This window comes from Tyto alba, unplaced genomic scaffold (genome assembly GCF_018691265.1).
Source record: "Tyto alba isolate M040663 unplaced genomic scaffold, T.alba_DEE_v4.0 Super-Scaffold_9, whole genome shotgun sequence".
Taxonomy (NCBI): domain Eukaryota; kingdom Metazoa; phylum Chordata; class Aves; order Strigiformes; family Tytonidae; genus Tyto; species Tyto alba.
In genome coordinates this window covers 1,947,744-1,965,027 of record NW_024881330.1, presented here as the reverse complement: position 1 = coordinate 1,965,027, position 17,284 = coordinate 1,947,744, and the positions used below count along the sequence as shown (strand labels likewise).

The 17,284-nt window shown below is 53.5% G+C and overlaps 1 protein-coding gene across 1 annotated transcript in view; it reads right to left on the bottom strand.

Annotated features, from left to right (window-relative positions):
* The window catches only part of ZC3H3 (zinc finger CCCH-type containing 3), a 194,310-nt gene that overhangs the window by 21,759 nt on the left and 155,267 nt on the right, over nt 1-17,284 (bottom strand). The window contains exon 9 of the mRNA XM_042785719.1: nt 13,403-13,534. Within this exon, the coding sequence (XP_042641653.1) occupies nt 13,403-13,534 (132 nt within the window). The remainder of the gene's footprint in view (nt 1-13,402; nt 13,535-17,284) is intronic.

The following is a 17,284-nucleotide window of genomic DNA, read 5'->3' as shown; positions in this document are numbered from 1 at the left end:
CCCCCTCCCCGCGGGACCCCCGCCAGCCCGCAGGTTGGAGCAGAAAAAGAGAAAAAAAAGCTGCTGGCCCCTTCCAACAGAAAAGCCACAGCATCTCTTCAAAAGCCCTGGGGAGAAACCCTCCGGGTCCAGCGGGTGCTGATGGGGACGCCAGCATCCCGCCGATGCTGTCGCCACCCCGGGCTCCCCGCTCCGGGGTTTCCCCCCGCAGCCCAGACTGGCAGCAGTGCCCCGTGCTGGGACGGTGCCCGGCTGGCAGCCCCCCATGGCCGGGACTCCTCCCTGGCTGCCAAGGCAGCTCCGGGTGAAATTCAAGGTGCCTTAAGTGGCCTAACGGATCCCGACGTGCACGGGGAGCGGGACGGGGGCGAGGGGTTTTGTAGCGTAGGGCGCAGCCTTCTTTAGCACAGACCTGGCAAAGAAGGAAGAAGCAACTGGTGAAAGGTCCCGGCTCGTCCCCAGGAATGACATTAACTAACATTTTCCATGAAGGAGTTTGGCAGGAGGTGGTGGAGGGCGGGAGGAAGGCGAAGCTGGGTTACTGGGCCAACCAACAACCGCCCACTGACCTTAGCGGGTGGGGATGAGAGGTCCCGTCCAGCCCGGCATTCCCGGCTTCCACTCCACCAGCAGTTCGCCCAAGTTGAACTTCTCAAGCCTCTCCGGGCTTGTCTCACTCCCTGCTCGATCGCTCGAGGGACGGCAGGTGACAAGGGGATCACCAGATGGACGAGAGCTGGCAAAGCACTGGAGCATCTCCCCAGCTCCTTGGACCCGTGTCCATCACTCTGTCCACCGCGATGGACACGAGTCCAGCTCCTGCTTGGCAACCCGGAGAGCTGCAGTGCTAAAAGCCCCAAGCAGACCCTCCGGGGAAGGGGAGCATGACAAACACGAGTTAATCCCCAAAATCCGAGCGCCTTGACTCAAGCGCTTTCTATTTTTTCAAGCACATCCGCGCAGCTTCGCCGGAGCTATTACAGGTAGCCCCATCACCGAGCAGCAGGGTTAACTGGCTGGATTGATGTCAGGCTGTTTTAATGTTCCTCTTACCCGCCACATCTCAGCATTAAGTGGCTGTTGGGAAGCTATAGCTGGAGGTGGCGGAGCTGTTTTCTGACGCCGCTCCGAACTGACAGCCAGTAAATAGGGGGTTTTTTTGATGGCTTTTTTATAATTGGGTGCAGATGGAAGCAGGCTTCAAAAAAAAAAAAAAAAAAAAAAAAATTCCCGCTCCCTGTCGTTAAAACCTGGAGGACAATACATACGAACATCACCCAGGCCGTGGAATAATGCTGGAGGAATTTAGCTGACGCTATCATCCTAAGAAATTTGCTCCAAAAAGAGCTTCTGCCCTCAAAATAGTTCGGTGCCCTAGCAAAATGCTTGCAGGGAAGCAATGACTTCTGATGGCCTTCTCCAAACGCTTGCCAGGATTTGGGATCTACCAAATGCTCTCCAGGATCTATCGCCAAGCCACGAACCCTCTCCCTTGGTGTCTGCAGGCAATAAACCAGCATTTGAGCTAAAATACCACTGGAGCTGGGGCAAGAACGGGGCGGTGTTTCTAAAATCAGCGGGAACATCATATTGAAGAGGCAGCAAAAGAGCTGGGAGGGCTTGAAGCGGGCAAGGAAAAGCCTTGTCCCTGCAGCATCCGTTCCCTCAGCACCATCCAGCCCAAACAGAAACGACCTAAGGAAGGGATGGGGCTCTCCTTTGCGTCCCTCCTCCACCACCTCAGAGCTTCTTTTAAATCCCCATCAACTGTTTACTCTCACGTTGCTACCCCTTGGTTTGGGTGTGTTATTCCTCTGTAACTGGAATTTCCCACGTAGCAAAATGATGTTGAAGAGCATTTCACCTCCGCAGCGCACGTGCACGTGACACCTCCGAGCTCCAGCTCCGAGCAGAAGTACCATAATTGAACATTTCCAATGTTGTTTTTTTATTTTTTTTTTTTTTTTCCCCTTTAAATATATCTTCTTTGGGAATTACTTCCTGCCTCATCTTGCTGCTCGCCCTCAGCTCCCTGCAGACTGGTGAGAGCTTTGCTCGGAGTCGCAACAGCCGGAGGTTGGATTTCTCAGACTTGGTTTCTGTCTGTGTCCTGCAACACCCTGGACAAACCTCGCAGCTCTGACAACACGTGCAGACAGTGTAAGCCAAAATATAAATAAAAGAAACAAGGCAAGTCAAGAGGATGGAGGGAGACCAGCCAGAGACACTGAGCAGCTCAAAGCACTCCAACCCCAAAGCACCCAGGACCAGCTGAGCCACCACAAAAGCAAAGCCACAGACATAACGAGGAATCATCGAATCATAGAAGGGTTTGGGTTGGAAGGGACCTTCAAAGATCATCTAGTCCAACCCCCCTGCCATGGGCAGGGACGTCTCCCATTAGATCGGGTTGCTCAAAGCCCTGTCTAACATGACCTTAAACATTTCCAGGGATGGGGCAGCCACAGCTTCTCTGGGCAACCTGGGCCGGTGTTTCATCACCATTATCGGAAAAAAAATTCTTCCTTATGTCCAATCTAAACCTATCCTCAGTCAGTTTAAAATCATCCCTTGTTCTAGTAAAAAGCTCTCTCTCCCTTTCTTATCAGCCCTCTTTCTATATTGAAAGGCCACATGAAGGTCTCCCCAGGCTGAACCCCCCCAGCTCTCTCAGCCTTTCTCCACAGCAGAGCTGCTCCAGCCCTCGGACCATTTCCGTGTCCCTCCTCTGGCCCCGCTCCAACAGGTCCGTGTCTGGCCCGTGCTGGGGACCCCCGAGCTGGCTGCAGGGCTCCGGGGGGGCTCCCCAGAGCGGAGCAGAGGGGGAGAATCCCCCCCTCCCTGGACCCTCTGGCCACGCTGCTCGGGGTGCAGCCCAAGAGACGGTCGGCTTTCTGGGCTGCAGGAGTTCATGCTCAGTTTTTCATCCACCGACACCCCCAGGTCCTTCCCCGCTGGGCTGCTCCCCATCCACTTCATCCCCCAGCCTGGATTGATACTGGGGATTGCCCCGACCCGGGTGCAAAACCTTGCACTTGGCCTCGTGGAGCTTCATGAGGTTGACATGGGCTCACTCCTCCAGCCTATCCAAGTCCCTCTGGATGCTGTCCCGTCCCTCGAGGGAATCAACCGCACCACTCAGCTTGGTGTTACCTGCAAACCTGCCGAGGGTGCACTCAATCCCACTATAACATTAAGGAAGACATGAAACAGTATTGGTCCCAGTACGGAGCCTTGAGGGACACCTCTTGTTATGGGTTTCCACTTGGACATTGAGCCACTGACCCTTTGGACTCGGCCACCTAGAAGGTGAACCCCCAACCCAGCATTCACAGCTGCCTGGCAATGTCTACAGCATTCAGTCACTCCCTGCCCTGCTTTGTCGAGGAACCCCTTTTCTATCAGAGACCCTCACAATCCCATCCATCACACCCCAAAGCCACGACGGAGCCAGTTTCACGTGGGGAACCCATCGATGGTAATTGCCAACCCCAAATCATCATTGTCAGGGATGGAGCAAGGCAGACATCCACCAGACACGGCCCACAGCACCAACTGCATCGGGGAGGACAGGAGCCCCACCACGTGCATGATTCCAGGTGTCTCAGGGAAGGTCTCCCCCACAGCTCAGGGGACACAGAGATCGTCCGACCACAGAGAACAGACGGAAACGAAGGGAGATTCCAGCACAGGAAGCAAAGACGAAATCTGCTCTTCTTTGCGTTCATCTGTACAGAAGTTCAGGTCGAAATCAAGAACTCTCTGCCCCATCAGTCTATTCCTACTTTAGAGCTGTGATTCAGCACCTGCTTTTCCCCTGAACTTCCTACTTTTCATGGTTTGCAATGCACCTTCTTCTACAAAGATATTGAAGTGCGAGAGAGAAAATCACAAACCGGTATTTATCTATGCACTATTATCAACTAGCCCAGGCTATTAAGCAGTTCGAGTTTGCCCTGATAAGCAACATCTTTAATGTAAGCATCTGAATGCTGTTGAAGATACTACAGTTAAATTAAAGTAGCAATAAGAACCCTCATTATGCCATTACAGAAGACGGTAAATAAGATGCAACTGGAAACCCACAAAGATTTCCACAGCGATACACAGGTAGGGTTGGGCACGGAAGAAACCTGATTAGTTTTAAACCTCCTCTGATGGTTACAAAGGGTTTTCTCCCATCACCAGCACTGTGATTTAGCACTTACTATCAGCGGCGTGGCCACTGTCACCCGGAGGAGATGCACAAGGACTCCACGTCCCCAGCAAGTCAACGGGAGGCACCCGGACAGATTTCAGCCTGCTCAAATCCAGCCTGGCCACCGTTCGTCATCTTACCAGGCAGATCCATTACCAAGCCTACCCACCTTTTCTTTTTTTTTTTTTTTTTTTAAATACAGATTTTACTTACTGATCAGTTTGTTGACTGAAGACTTCTGCTACACGTTATAGGAAAAAAAACCCAAATCAATCAGGCAATTGTAGCACCCAGAAAACATCTGTCCACCGGAGCCAAAATTAAAGATAAATGAAACGAAGTCGCTTTAGTAGTTGGGTTTCATACAGCTGCAGTGGACTATAAAAGAGCTATCAAAGGCAGTGCTCTCCACCAGCTATTTCTGAATGACGGGAGAAGATAACTCACAAATCCCCTATCCCAGAGAAGGGGCTGCCTCACTACCCAGGAGTTCTCTTCAGTGCCCCCCAGACGTGCCTGCGAGCACCAAAAATCAGCAGGAAAGCTGAGGTCCACTCAGCACGCCATGACCCCGCAGCTGGAACGGGTGGATATGTAACTGCCGTCTACAGACGTGCCTAAAATATCACTAAAAACTCCTGGCAAACCGACCCGAGACAATTTGGGTCGAAATGAAGGCGAGGGAGCCGTGCCCAGGCAGCTCTCCATCCCGCGCCTGCTTCGGCACTAGGAAAAAGGAAGCCGATGCCTCCACCTGGCAAACTCCTCTCCTCTTTTCCCCTGCACGCACGTTGACATAAATTTAAATCTTAAATGGCTCTTTCCCTCGCACGAGGGAGAGAAGGGGGGAGGAGAAGCTGCCGAGATGCTTTAATGCAACACCTCCTCATCACACTCTCCCGCTGGAGGTGTATAAAATGGATCATCTCTTAAGAAGAAGCAATTTGCTGATGTCCAGCCTCTACTTGCCAAACTTTCTCGGACACAGGCGGTTGAATCTGTTTGAGGTTTGACTCTTCTAATAGGAGCAGGAGTGAGTTTTATTCTCAGCGCTGGATGTTTTTGGTGAGAAGGAGGTAGGGAGCAGGGAGTCGGGGCTCAGCAAGCCCATCCCCACACGGGTCACCTTTAAAGATTTCCCTGAGAAAGACGAGTGATACGTCTCTGAGCAGCAAAATCCCGCAAGGCTTCCCCCTCTTTCTCTTCTCCACCCTTTGACCAGCTCCTTCGTTTCACTGATTTACAGCTTTAATGAACGTTCCCCTCCCCAGCTGCCTCCTGGGGAGCCCCTCATCACGTTCAGAGGTCCAGCGATGGCATCGCTGTTTCCCCCCCCGCCACGGCCCCTCCGCTCAGGTCTGGCCAGATGCTGAACACCTACAAGATCCCGTCCTTCCCCATCCAACGCCGCAAACGTGTCCCGCTGCCGCCAGCTCTCTCTGAATCAAAGGGGGAAGAAATTGGAAGTGGTTGTGATAGGATCATGAAAGGAACACGATGGAGGGACGGCCAAGATATAGAAAAATTGGGATGGCTCAAAGCTTGGCCTTCCCCGTGCTAAGCCCAAGTGGAGAGGGTTTATATTAAGACTTCCCGCACTTCAATCAGCCCCCCTGGTAGCTGGGCACGGAGGAGCTTCTCAGCTTTGGTCTAATTCAGCATCACAATGTCGTGGAGCTTGGAGATGAGAGCTTCGAGCCAAGAAATCTGCTCCTGCTGCGGCTGGTCCTCTCCAGGAACCAGCCCTAGGGCAACTTGAAAGAAAAACCATCTGTATTTGAAACCTCTTAGCCAGTCCCAAACTAAAAGAGTGGGCCAAATGATCTGCAGGTGAAGGAGCGGCTTAAGGTCTCAGACAGTATCTGAAGGGCCTCCAGGAGAGGAGCAAACCTTTGCTGACCCCACTGATGTGACGCTGAAGACCCACAGGTACAAGGCTGCCACCCAGAAAAACTGATCTGGAAGAAACTCAGCCCCAAAACACGGGCCTCTCTCGATGCTAGCACGCCTGGAGGGAAAGGGGGGAGGGCTGTTTGCAAAGCTGGGGCGCTTCACACCCCCCAACACATCCAAAACCTCTCACAGATCCTCTCTGCCCACGGCCAGTACCAGTTTTAGGTGTACAAGATCAAGGAGCAACTTTGGCCTTCAGGATTTCCACAGCCAGAAGATGTTTAACAATCCTCGATGGACATTTCACCCCGAGATTTGTCCACGTGCTTCTCCTCTAAGGGAGAGGTTGGAGATCCGAAATGGCAGCAGTGAGCACAGAGCAGCTCCTGCCCCACCACTAGCCCAACCACGGCAGTGGGGGGCCTTGGGGAGAAGGAGCACAACCGATCAGAAGAGCAGGACGGAGAAGCAAGAAATTATTCTTACAGGATTTATCCGCAGCTTAATAATTCACTGCGATTCTTAGACTTGCTAGACCCAAGAAGCAATCCAGGGTCCTTTACCTCCGCACCGTATGCGTGACGGGTGCTGTGGTGGCCACCATGACCACCTGGGACAGAATTCCAGGTTGATCAGCAGGCTGGAACGCTTCTCTTAGGAAGAAAGGCTGAAAGAGCTGGGGGTGGGGAAGCCTGGAGAAGAGGAGGCTCTGGGAGGACCTTATTGCGGTCCTTCAATATCGAAAGGGGGTTTATAAGAAGGGTGGAGAGAGACTTTTCACCAGGGCCTGGAGTGACAGGATGAGCAGCAACGGCTTTAAACCAAAAAAGAGGGTAGGTTTAGATTGGACAGGAGGAACAAATTTGTTACGGTGAGGATGGTGAGACCCTGAACCAGGCTGCCCAGAGAGGCTGTGGATGCCCCACGTGGAAATGTTCAAGGCCAGGCTGGATGAGGCTTTGAGCAACCTGGTCTAATGGGAAATGGGCCCCGTCCACGGCAGGGGGATTGGACTAGGTGATCTTGAAAGGTCCCTTCCAATCCAAGCAATTCTATGATTCGATGAAAGATGGGGAGGTAGAGCTTAATTACAGAGATGGGAATCGGCCAGCAACTGCGCGGGTGAACGTGCACAGGTTCCTCAACGGCTGCAGGCGTTCAAGAAAAAGCCAAGCGAGCTGGGGGTCAACCCAGGACCAGAGGAGGGGGAAGAAAGACCCCAAAAGACCAACATCTGATGGCTGCTGGCTGCGAGAAAAGGAAAATGCTGTTTTACCCAGCAGACAACAAAAAAAAAACAGCTGAGGAACAGCGGTGATCTTCACCTTTCTGTGATAACAGATTAAGGGGAACGAGGACCGCAGGCTGCTGTTCTTTATCATGAACTGAGCACTGGATAATTAAGAGAAAACCCCAAAGACATTTAACTGTTAGCTGCTGCTAACACAGTTCACGTGGCTTTTCCTAAAGCAATGTGTTAAATTTAACGTATCAGACACTGGAAATAAGTTTGTGGTGGGAACCTGTTAAAACTTCCACCAGTAAAGGAGAAAATAATCAACCTAACGCGTCATCAGAGAGAAATGCAAACGAGAACAAGGCGCCAGCTGAGAAAGCCCCCACATTTGAAATTTCTGCAGCAAAAAGCAAGCAGCTGCCGCTGTGAAAAACACCACGCTCCACCCGGGGGAGGAAAATGAGTTTTCCCAAGGAAGCGCCGCTAACCAGACCGGCCCCTGCTCCCATGAGCGTTGCTGGTATTTTACGTGGATTCAAGGTGCAAATCGGAGCTCTGGTGGCCGAGCGACGTGGCAGGAGCAAAAAAGATGGGTTTTAGGAGACCCAACGCAGGTCAACCACGAGCATCCCCGCTGCGGCGGCAGGTCCCCTGGTCAAGCTTCCCCATCAGACGGGGCTGGCCGTGCCCGTTGGGTTGCCAGCAAACACAGAGTCCCCGCTTACTCATGATTTATTCCAGTACAACTCCCCGTGCCTTTCCACGGTAGCCTCGTTGCTTAATCTCACTGTGTCTTACTGCTTAACAGTTCCCACGGGGGAACAATTTACCCACAGGCTTACGAGGCAGCTGATGGAAACAATATGAAGATAGGTATTTAATGCGGCACGCTCGCTAATGTACACCGTGGGGGGAAAAGCTTATTTAATACAAAACAATTTTACAGATGCAGCAGTTAGAGGGGACTGGGCTGACTCACTTGCCTTTGCTCTGACATGCTGCAAGGGCTAGAGGATGCCGGCACCAAAACCTGCTCTAGCCACGATTCTTCCAAATACAGTTTATTCCCCAATAAATCATATTTTGTGCCTGTAAAGCAAAACTCAAGGCAGCTGCTCCGTGGGGTCATTTATGGATGTCACGTAAGTAATTCCCAGGTCCAAGCTCTCAGCCCCACAGATCTCAGCCCACGGCTAGCCATCAAATATTACAACAGGAGCCGGACGTGCAATGCACGTTCTCCCTCAACAAGCTCCTTTGGGGCCAAGTATTATTTCGTATTACTTGGATATTATTTCAAGAGCCGAGCGTGGGCGCAGCGAGGAGCGCAGCTTGGCAGAAAAATCACCCCTGGGATAAGCTGTGCGTCTCTCTTTCGGGCTTGCTGGCCGCACAGCCCACTCATGACCCCATCTCCTCCCGCTTCTCCCTACGTCCCGGGGGACAGCCCACCGTGCCTTTGCTCGCTGGTGCTACCTCATCCCTTGCATCCGCCAGCCTCACCCCATCCCCTCCGAGGGAACCCGTGCCCCGAGCTGAGATGCAGGCATGATGACCCATAGGGGAGGAGGGACGGGGAACCAGAGAGGAGCTTTTACCAAAGAGCAACTCATTAAAACGTCTTCGGAAAACCCTGGGGGAGCACCTGCGAGAGGCCCCATTTCTCCCTCCCTTCCCACTTCCCCCTCTGGGCTTCCTCCCGGTGCAGGTGACCAGCCCAGAGGGACCAGCCTCACCCAGTGTGACCATTTCATGGTGCCAGAGGCGGTCAGGGAGCTCCAAGCAAGGCATCAAGGAGATTTCCTCGGCGGGCATCGCTTTGTGGCTTTAGCAAAGACAGATACTGATGTTGTGCTTAGAGATGATTCAGGCAGCAGAGCGACTTGGAGCTGTGTTTCCCCAACGGCTTCACCAAGTTGAACTTGAAGGTTCCTCCGCTCCCTTTGTGAAGCTGTAGGTCCACGTGAGTGCATCGGAGTTGGAGAAACTTCCCAACCCACAACTGAGGAACCGGTGAGAATGCTGGAACTCAAGGTCGCAGCTCTGCTACCAGCTCCCTCCTGGAAATGATTAATACTGGGGGTAACACCCCCTTAATGAAGGACGTGGTCAGGTTCTCGTGCAGGACCTGTCCCCCCCCTCCCCAAGGGTGGAGAGACCTTTACCCTCTACAGTCTGTGTTCCTGAAAAAGGGACTTGGGAAAGCAAAATTAAAGCTTTCTCACTTGATTTTAAGTTCCTGATGAAGCCGGAGCGGTCCGGTCCCGGCGTCGTTTGTACGAAGAGCTCGCACAGTCGCAATTACAGCCCACGGGACGGGTCAAAAGCCAATCAGCTTGGCCTGAGCAACCTGCGAGACATTCTAGAAAGTACTTAAGAGGCGACGCTGCCAACGACGCGTCACAAAGTGCGGGTAACAACGGGACACGTTTTATGAAAGGCTGATAAAACTCAGAAACCGTGCTTCTTTGGGGGAATCACGGAGGGGAAAACGTGACTGGGAGAAGAGGCCGGTGTGCCAAAGCCCAGCAGAAAGGAACCTGAATTCTTAATTACCGGCCGTCCCCGTTGGGAGTTTGTCCACCAACGGCGCGACGGCAGCGCCGCGGAGCTTTGTCGTCCGCGCCCTTTGCGGTTCCAAGCGCAGGCAGGCGTGGACAGGGGGGAGGCAGAACGGGAGAAGATTTACTCCCACCCTAAATTATTCAAAAGGAAAGGGACCGCGCATCTTTAACAAGCCGTCGTTTTATGAAGCAAGGTTAACATTTTTACTTGATTCAGTAGAATATTATAAACTCTCCGGGGTCCATTTGAGGACTTTCTACTTTGAGCAAAGGCACGGACTCAGCACTTTTTATATTATTTAGAGAATAAAGTTAACCCTTAATGGCCCAAGCTGGTGTTCCTCCTCCCCAGTTAAATATGGCCCGCTCAGCAATTTCTCCCCATATATAATTACAGGCTGCTATCCATCATCTGTAGGAGAATGCTTTTCTGACACTCTAAAAGTGACACGGTAAGCACTTTTACTAATAGAATAAATATTCTAAATATCTCTTTTATATTTTCATTTAAATTGGAATATTTTAGAAATAATTGTAGGGACCCTGCCTGCGTGGCTAGCACGGTGCTGGCGGGAGGCGGCAGGATGCCTGTGTTTTCCTTCGGAGGAAACGTTCACCCTGCACGCAGTCCCCTCCACGGGCTGCCACAAAAAGTTAATTAGGCACGGGCGAATTTATTAGCGTTTCCCTCCACCGCTGCTGAGGTCCCGCTTTCCTGAAAGCTCTCCCTTTTAGCTTTTTTCCCCCCTTTCCTTTGGCCCGTTTTTTGCTGCGCAGCGGTTTCTCCTGGGGAAGGATGGGTTTGCCTGGCAGGAGGCGCCGTCCGCTGTTGCGTTTGGGTTCTGGGACGGGCTGGTGGCTTTGCACGATGATGCCACGGTGATGGGCGCTGAGCACCTACAGCTTCGCTTGCTGGGTTGTATCTCCGCCAACAAGAGCTACTGGGATAGAGAAAAGGAGGAGAAGAACCCTTCGGGGCTCCAGCCCAGACCAGCACAGGGATCCCAGCATCCAGCTGGTCATCCCAGTAACTCCCCCGGTGAAATACAGCCAAAATCAAAAGGGAGTTAAGAAATCTCCAGGAGCAGCAAATCTGAGCAAAACCGTGCTTAGGCGGACATTTATTCATGCGTTATCCGTTAAATGCAATAAAATAATATCGTTCCAGACGCCCGCTGGGGCGTCTCTGGGATGGTGCCCTACGATCTGGCAGACTCAAGGCAAACAAAATGATTGTTTCATTAGCAGCTCATTTTTTTTTTTTTTTTTTCAGCCAAAGAGCTGATTTAAAGCAGTGCTTGCAAAGTTCCCGCCGTGTTTTCAGCGTGGTACCTGGAGTCTCCAGCTCAAGGAGGAGGTTTGTCACTGCCTCCTCCCGTTCGTTTGCTGTCGGGTTGTGGAACTGGCTGAACCAAGCCAGGACACGGACGTGATGTTTTCTTCCCTGTCAAACGTGTCCTAGAGGCAACTAGCAAACACCCCAGAGAGAAGCAGACCAAGAGAAGAGGGTGGCTCCTTCCTCCAGCCGGGTTCATAGAGATGGGCCAACGTCGAACAGCAAATCATGGAATGGTTTGGGTTGGGAGGGACCTTTGAAGGTCATCTAGTCCAACCTCCCTGCCGTGGGCAGGGACATCTTCAACTAGATCAGGTTGCTCAGAGCCCCGTCCAACCTGGCCTTGAACCCTTCCAGGGAGGGGGCATCCACAACCTCTCTGGGCACCCTGGGCCAGCGTCTCACCGCCCTCATCATAAAGAATTTCTTCCTTATGTCCAAGGGAAATTTCCCCTCTTTCAGCTTAAAACTGTTACCCCTTGTCCTGTTGCAAGAGGACCTGCTAAAAAGTCTCTCCCCACCTTTCCTGTCCCCCCTTTAAGCCCCGGGAGGCTGCTCGAAGGGCTCCCCGGAGCCTTCCCTTCCCCAGGCTGAACCCCCCCAGCTCTCTCAGCCTTTCTCCACAGCAGAGCTGCTCCAGCCCTCGGACCATTTCCGTGTCCCTCCTCTGGCCCCGCTCCAACAGGTCCGTGTCTGGCCCGTGCTGGGGACCCCCGAGCTGGCTGCAGGGCTCCGGGGGGGCTCCCCAGAGCGGAGCAGAGGGGGAGAATCCCCCCCCCCTGGACCCGCTGGTCACAATGGTCAAAGGATGAGCATGGTCAAAGGATGAGCTGAAATCCCATCAAGTCACCACCCCCAGAAGAAAAAACCCTAGCAGCTCTCAGCTACAGCAGAAAAGCATCAACTCTAGAAATCTGAGAGTCCACCTTTGCTTTCTTCAAACCTGGTGGCAGAGTGAGTGGCTGCCCCTTCTGAACTACGACTGCCTGGGGCCTCCGCTGTGTCGGCATCGCTGCTCTCGCAAGTCTGAGATGGCAGCTGGAGAAACCGAGCCGAGGCGGCCCTTCCCGTGTTCACGGGACCAAAAGGAAAATCACGTGCCCTACTAACCAAAGACTGGTTCACACAAAGGGGCAAAAATATTATTAAAGTAATGGAAAACTGCAAAGAGGAGTCGGATGGGATGGTCGCTTTGAGTCCCAGGGAAACACCAGCATGGCCAACCCTCTCCCTTAGCCACGAAGCGAGGAAAGGTGAGATCCCGCAGCACGAGTCCGTGCCACTGAGCAACTGAGCTTGCTGCCACCCCGCTTCTCCTGTTGCTTACAAAGAAATCAGAAGCCGCAAGATGCCGGATAAACCCCCAAATTTAATTTTTTCGCACGTAACAGCCTTAAAATTCCTTTGGGAATCAGCAAGTGCAGCCAGCTCCAAGCCCCGCTCCAGGAAAGCCGCTCTCTCACAAGCTCTGTGTGTTACGTAGGGTGCCTTAAGCTCATGGACAAGGTTGGAAGTCTACTCAGGGTGCACCTAAAGTCCACGCAGGACTTTACCATGTTGATCTAAACCAGAGAACCCCCCAGGACATGGAAGTGAGCTCCAGAAAGCCCCCAGGTACACACCTGGGCACAGCTTGAGGCTCAGTTGCTGCAGGCTTGGTGAGGAAGGGTGGTCTCGCTGCTAAGACTGAGCCACGAGATCTAAGGCTCCACTTTTAACCCGTCACGGAGCCAGTGTGCAAAATAAACATTAATGTCCGTGGGTTTTCTACGTAAAACAGGAACTCGTGAGCCTTTTGCTTCGCTTCCCATCTATTTAACCAAGCAGTTTTCATGGTAGATGCTATCGGCTTGGGCACTGGACTCCGGTGACACGGACACCCTGGGGAGGCTCTTCCCAGGTCAGCACCAACACAATATTTGCGAGCTGCAACAAATTAATTTGTTTCCGTTGTTTTTTTTTTTTTTTTTTTTTTTTTTTTCTCCTGCCTGTAAGGCAACCAAGCCACTTTGCCCCTAACCCCGTGGAAAGGCACAGGGCTGCTGTTCATCACACCCAGGTGTTTAGCAGCTGCCAGCTCTACGGCTCCCTTCGGTGCCGTAGCTCGGGTGAAAACCAGCTCGACAAAAGGCACATCCACCCCGAGACCCCAAGGGCCGGTCCCCTTTTTTTACCTTTTCTCCCATGGGGCAATAGCCTTTGAGGAAATCTTGGCACACTTCTGCCTTCCTGGACACGTAGACGTGGCTGTAGGGGCAGTTGCTGTTGCTGCAGATCCCCTTCAAGAAGTAGGAGCACACCGGCATCTGCAAGGGCAGAGGATGAGAAACCTGTTAGTGCTCCCCCCCGACTCGTGATTAGGAACCGTTCCAACACCCAGAACGGAAATAAAACCGTGACATGAGTAAAATAAATATACGCCTTTCGCCAGCCACTGATCCCAGAGGTATTTTTAGCTCTTCTATTGGTCTCCTGTACCGCAGCTCCCTGGCATTACATGGTCCCAGTGTATATATGCACGGGGGGGGGGGGACACACGTTTGCCTCAGCATCCTTCAGGATGCTGGAGAGAGGGTGGAAAGCAGGAAACTGCCGCCAGAAAGAACACTTGCCCCTGTACGGCACGGGGAAAGGATGGGGGGGATTGTAATCAACTCCGCTGTCACGAGGGCTTGGCTGGCACCACGACGCACGTGGAGGGTTCGCCCTTCTGCCGACGCTCTCCCCGTTAACCTTGAAGAGGAAAGAAGGGGCGAGTGCTCCCCAGGCTCTTCGCTCGCCAAAGGCACCAAGCCGAGCGCGCCGTCGCGCGGCCGAGGACCGAGGAAACCTTTCCCAAGGGGTGACGCAGCGGCTGCGCTCTCCCGCGGGGGGTCCCGGCCATCGGAAAGGCCAAAACAGCATCCTGGGGCGGGGGGGGGGGCCCCCTCTATTTGGCTCTTCTGGGGATCCCGAGCTGGCTGGAGGGTGCAGAGCACGTGCTTAGATAAAAGCTCCAAAAGGTGAGTCCGAGCAAGGGGGAAAAACAAGCGCTTGCAGCTTCGCAAGCTTTTTTTTTTTTGGGGGGGTGTGGGGGGGTGTGGGGGTGTGGGTGGGCTACGTCACGCAAAGGCCTGGCATCCCCCAGGGCTGCGAGCAAGGTGACGATGATGCCTGTGCCTGCGCGTTGGCAGAGGGATGCTCCAGGAGGGAGGGGAAGGAGGAGGAGAGCCCCGGCTCCCGCCGCGAGCGGTCGAGGGCGAGAGCGCTCGGCCAGACGGAGCAGAGCCCCGCTGCCGCGCCCCCAGCGCCACAGCCGCCCGGGGAAAAGCCCAACGAGCAAGGATCCCCCAACGGCCTCAAACCACCAGCTTCACCTTCTGCCGGCTGTCGTAATTAAAAACAAATTACCAGCCTGCTGCGACCTTTCAGCGGCCCCGGCTACCGCCGGCAACTTCCCGGGACCCGGCTAGGCAGCTGCTGCTGGGAACGCGCACTTCCCGAAGCCGTCCCGACGAGCCGGCCCCTCCTGCTCCATCCCTTGCTGCTCGCCTCCCCGCCGAATTCCCTTCCTCCTCGGCGCAGTCTCCAGCCCCCCCTTCACCGGTAGCGTCTCGGTCCCGGCGGTTCGAGCATCCCCAAACTAATATTTACAATCCTGCAATAACCGCAGCTGAGGCTATCTGGAAAAATCCCCCTCCCTGAAGGGCACATTAGGGTTTTAACTAAATTGACTCACTTGAGGCAAAGAGAGGAAGAGAAGGAGGGGGAAGTAGAGAGGAAAGAAAACAAAGGGTGCTTTAAAAGAGAAGAGTTTATTTTTAATTGTCTTTTAACTGCAGACATTAACATAAAGGACAGGGCTCTGGGGCTATCTTTTTTGGTGGTGGTGGTGTGACCGTAAATGATTCCCTTAATGTAGTTTTTGATATAGAGCCCAAATTAGCTCTAATAAAAAGGGATAATAAAGGCAGCTCTTCGACAAAAAATAAACTCCTCCTTGCTGTCAAGCCTGAGCCATTATCAAGAGGAAGCAGCACTCTCATTTCAATTAACCTTGTTTGCACCCCACTACGTCCACACAAATAACAATAACATTAATTCAAGGCACTGGTGCGGTGCGTCTGTATTAGACAGCTTTGACTATGTACACGCTTTGGAGCCAGCAGCTAATGAACCCGAAACTCAACGTGAATTTCCAAATTGCTCACAACAGAGTTTTGAAGCTCTATTAGGGAGAAAAATGCTGATTCTTTTCGAGTTCCTCAAGGGGAAAAGCTGTTGTAGCAGCAGCGGGCGGTTGCCCGAGTCCTAGCCTCTCGCTAACCTTCACTCACAAACCCATTCGTTCGGATTTACCGGTTTCTCTCTCCAGCACCGGGATGCGCCGGCAGCTCTGCCCCGTCGCGGAGAAATTCCCTGCGCATCGCTTCTCCGGCTCCTCCTCAAGCCTGAGGGCTCTGCCCTGCGTCCCCTGCAGAATAAAATTCCCCAACCGCCAGCTCTCCCTTTCCTCCAGGCTCCTTTTTCCACTGCCAGAGGGATAGTTTGGTTTTTTTGAAAGCATCTGCAAAGCACCGTGCCCATCTGGAGCAGCCCTCCGCCCCAGAGAGCACCCTCTGCTTGGAGCAAGGGTTTTGCTGCGTGGGATGGGGAGAAGCTCCCTGCTGCTGTGACGGTTTCACCCATGCAGCTTTCCCACCCAAAACAGAGGGGTCGTCCCCGTTTTTCAGTGGGGAAACTGAGGCACGAGATAGCCCCGAGGTTGAGCAAGAGTTTTGTCCTCAAACCAATAGTTAAGCCCCGCAAACCCTTGGTCCTTCACCTCCTGGATTGGGTGCGGGGCCGCATCCTCAGTGTTTTCTCACTCTGAGGTGAGATACTCACCAATAACCTGAAGTTTCTCTAATGACAAGGTTGGGGGGGGGGGGTGGGGTGTGTGGGGGGGTGTCCCTCCAAAACCACAGAGCGAAATCGAGAGTCAACCAAGGGGGGCATCAGCCAAACCGGGACCCCTCAAACCGCAGCCGACACCTCATCATCATCATTAACCACCCGCAGAAAATCATAAAAACCTCAACTCGCCCAAAACCGAGCCGCCCCCGCTCAATCCCTCATCCGCGGGGCAGGTGGGATCCGCTCCGAAAAACCCCCGAGCGCGGGGGAAACGGCGGCCCGCCCTTCCTCCGCCGCTGATAAACGAGCCCAACGCCACCTTGGCTGATCATCACCCGGGTTAACAGCGAGCTCCGGGAGCTGAAAAGCAAAGTCGCCTCTCGCTTTGGGTAGCGGCCTCCCCGCAGTTATAAATCACCCCGGAACGGGCTTGAACTCCGCGGAGGAGGCTGTTTCTCTTCCAGCCCGCCCTGACGACAAGGTGGAGAGCGGAGACCTCTGAACCGCCCCCTCCCCGGGGCGCCTAATCCCAGGAAAAATTATCCATCCTCCTTCCCCACGGAGCAGGGCCCGACACGCGCGCTCCGAAAAGCATTTGTAAGGCACGTGAGAGAGCTGGCACCTGCCTGCTTCGTTTGTAGGCTTATTAATTTAACAACTCGCCTTGGGTCGAGGTGATGCTTTGGTAGCGGGAAATTAAGGGAGAAGGTGAGATGGGCACAGGTGACCCCTTCCCAGGGATTCCGTCCCCAAAATGCCACCGGCAAACCAGCTCTTCTGCATGAGACCTCAGCATGGCCACTCTTTTTTAATTCAGTTTTATTGCCACGATGATACTGTCGTTATTCTTCCCCGCATCCTGACCGGCGAGGCGCTGCTAAGGGGGGGGAAAAGGTTGAGTTTTCCACGCCGCGCTGCAGCCGTCGTTCTCCATCTATCCACCCAAAACGGAGCCGGGAAGCCAAAAATTTGAGGTCCTCCTTGTAGGCACCGAGACACACCGGTGTTTCTGGAAGGGAAACTGAGGCCACAACTCCGCCAGCAAATTAAACACGCTGGGAATATGGGGATATTGGGTACTGGGACCAGCCGGCACAAGCTCATCTGCATCCAGATGATCTGCAGCCTTCGGGGGACACGGCTGCGGCCAAACGGCCGGCCACACCGGCTCCTTGGCCATC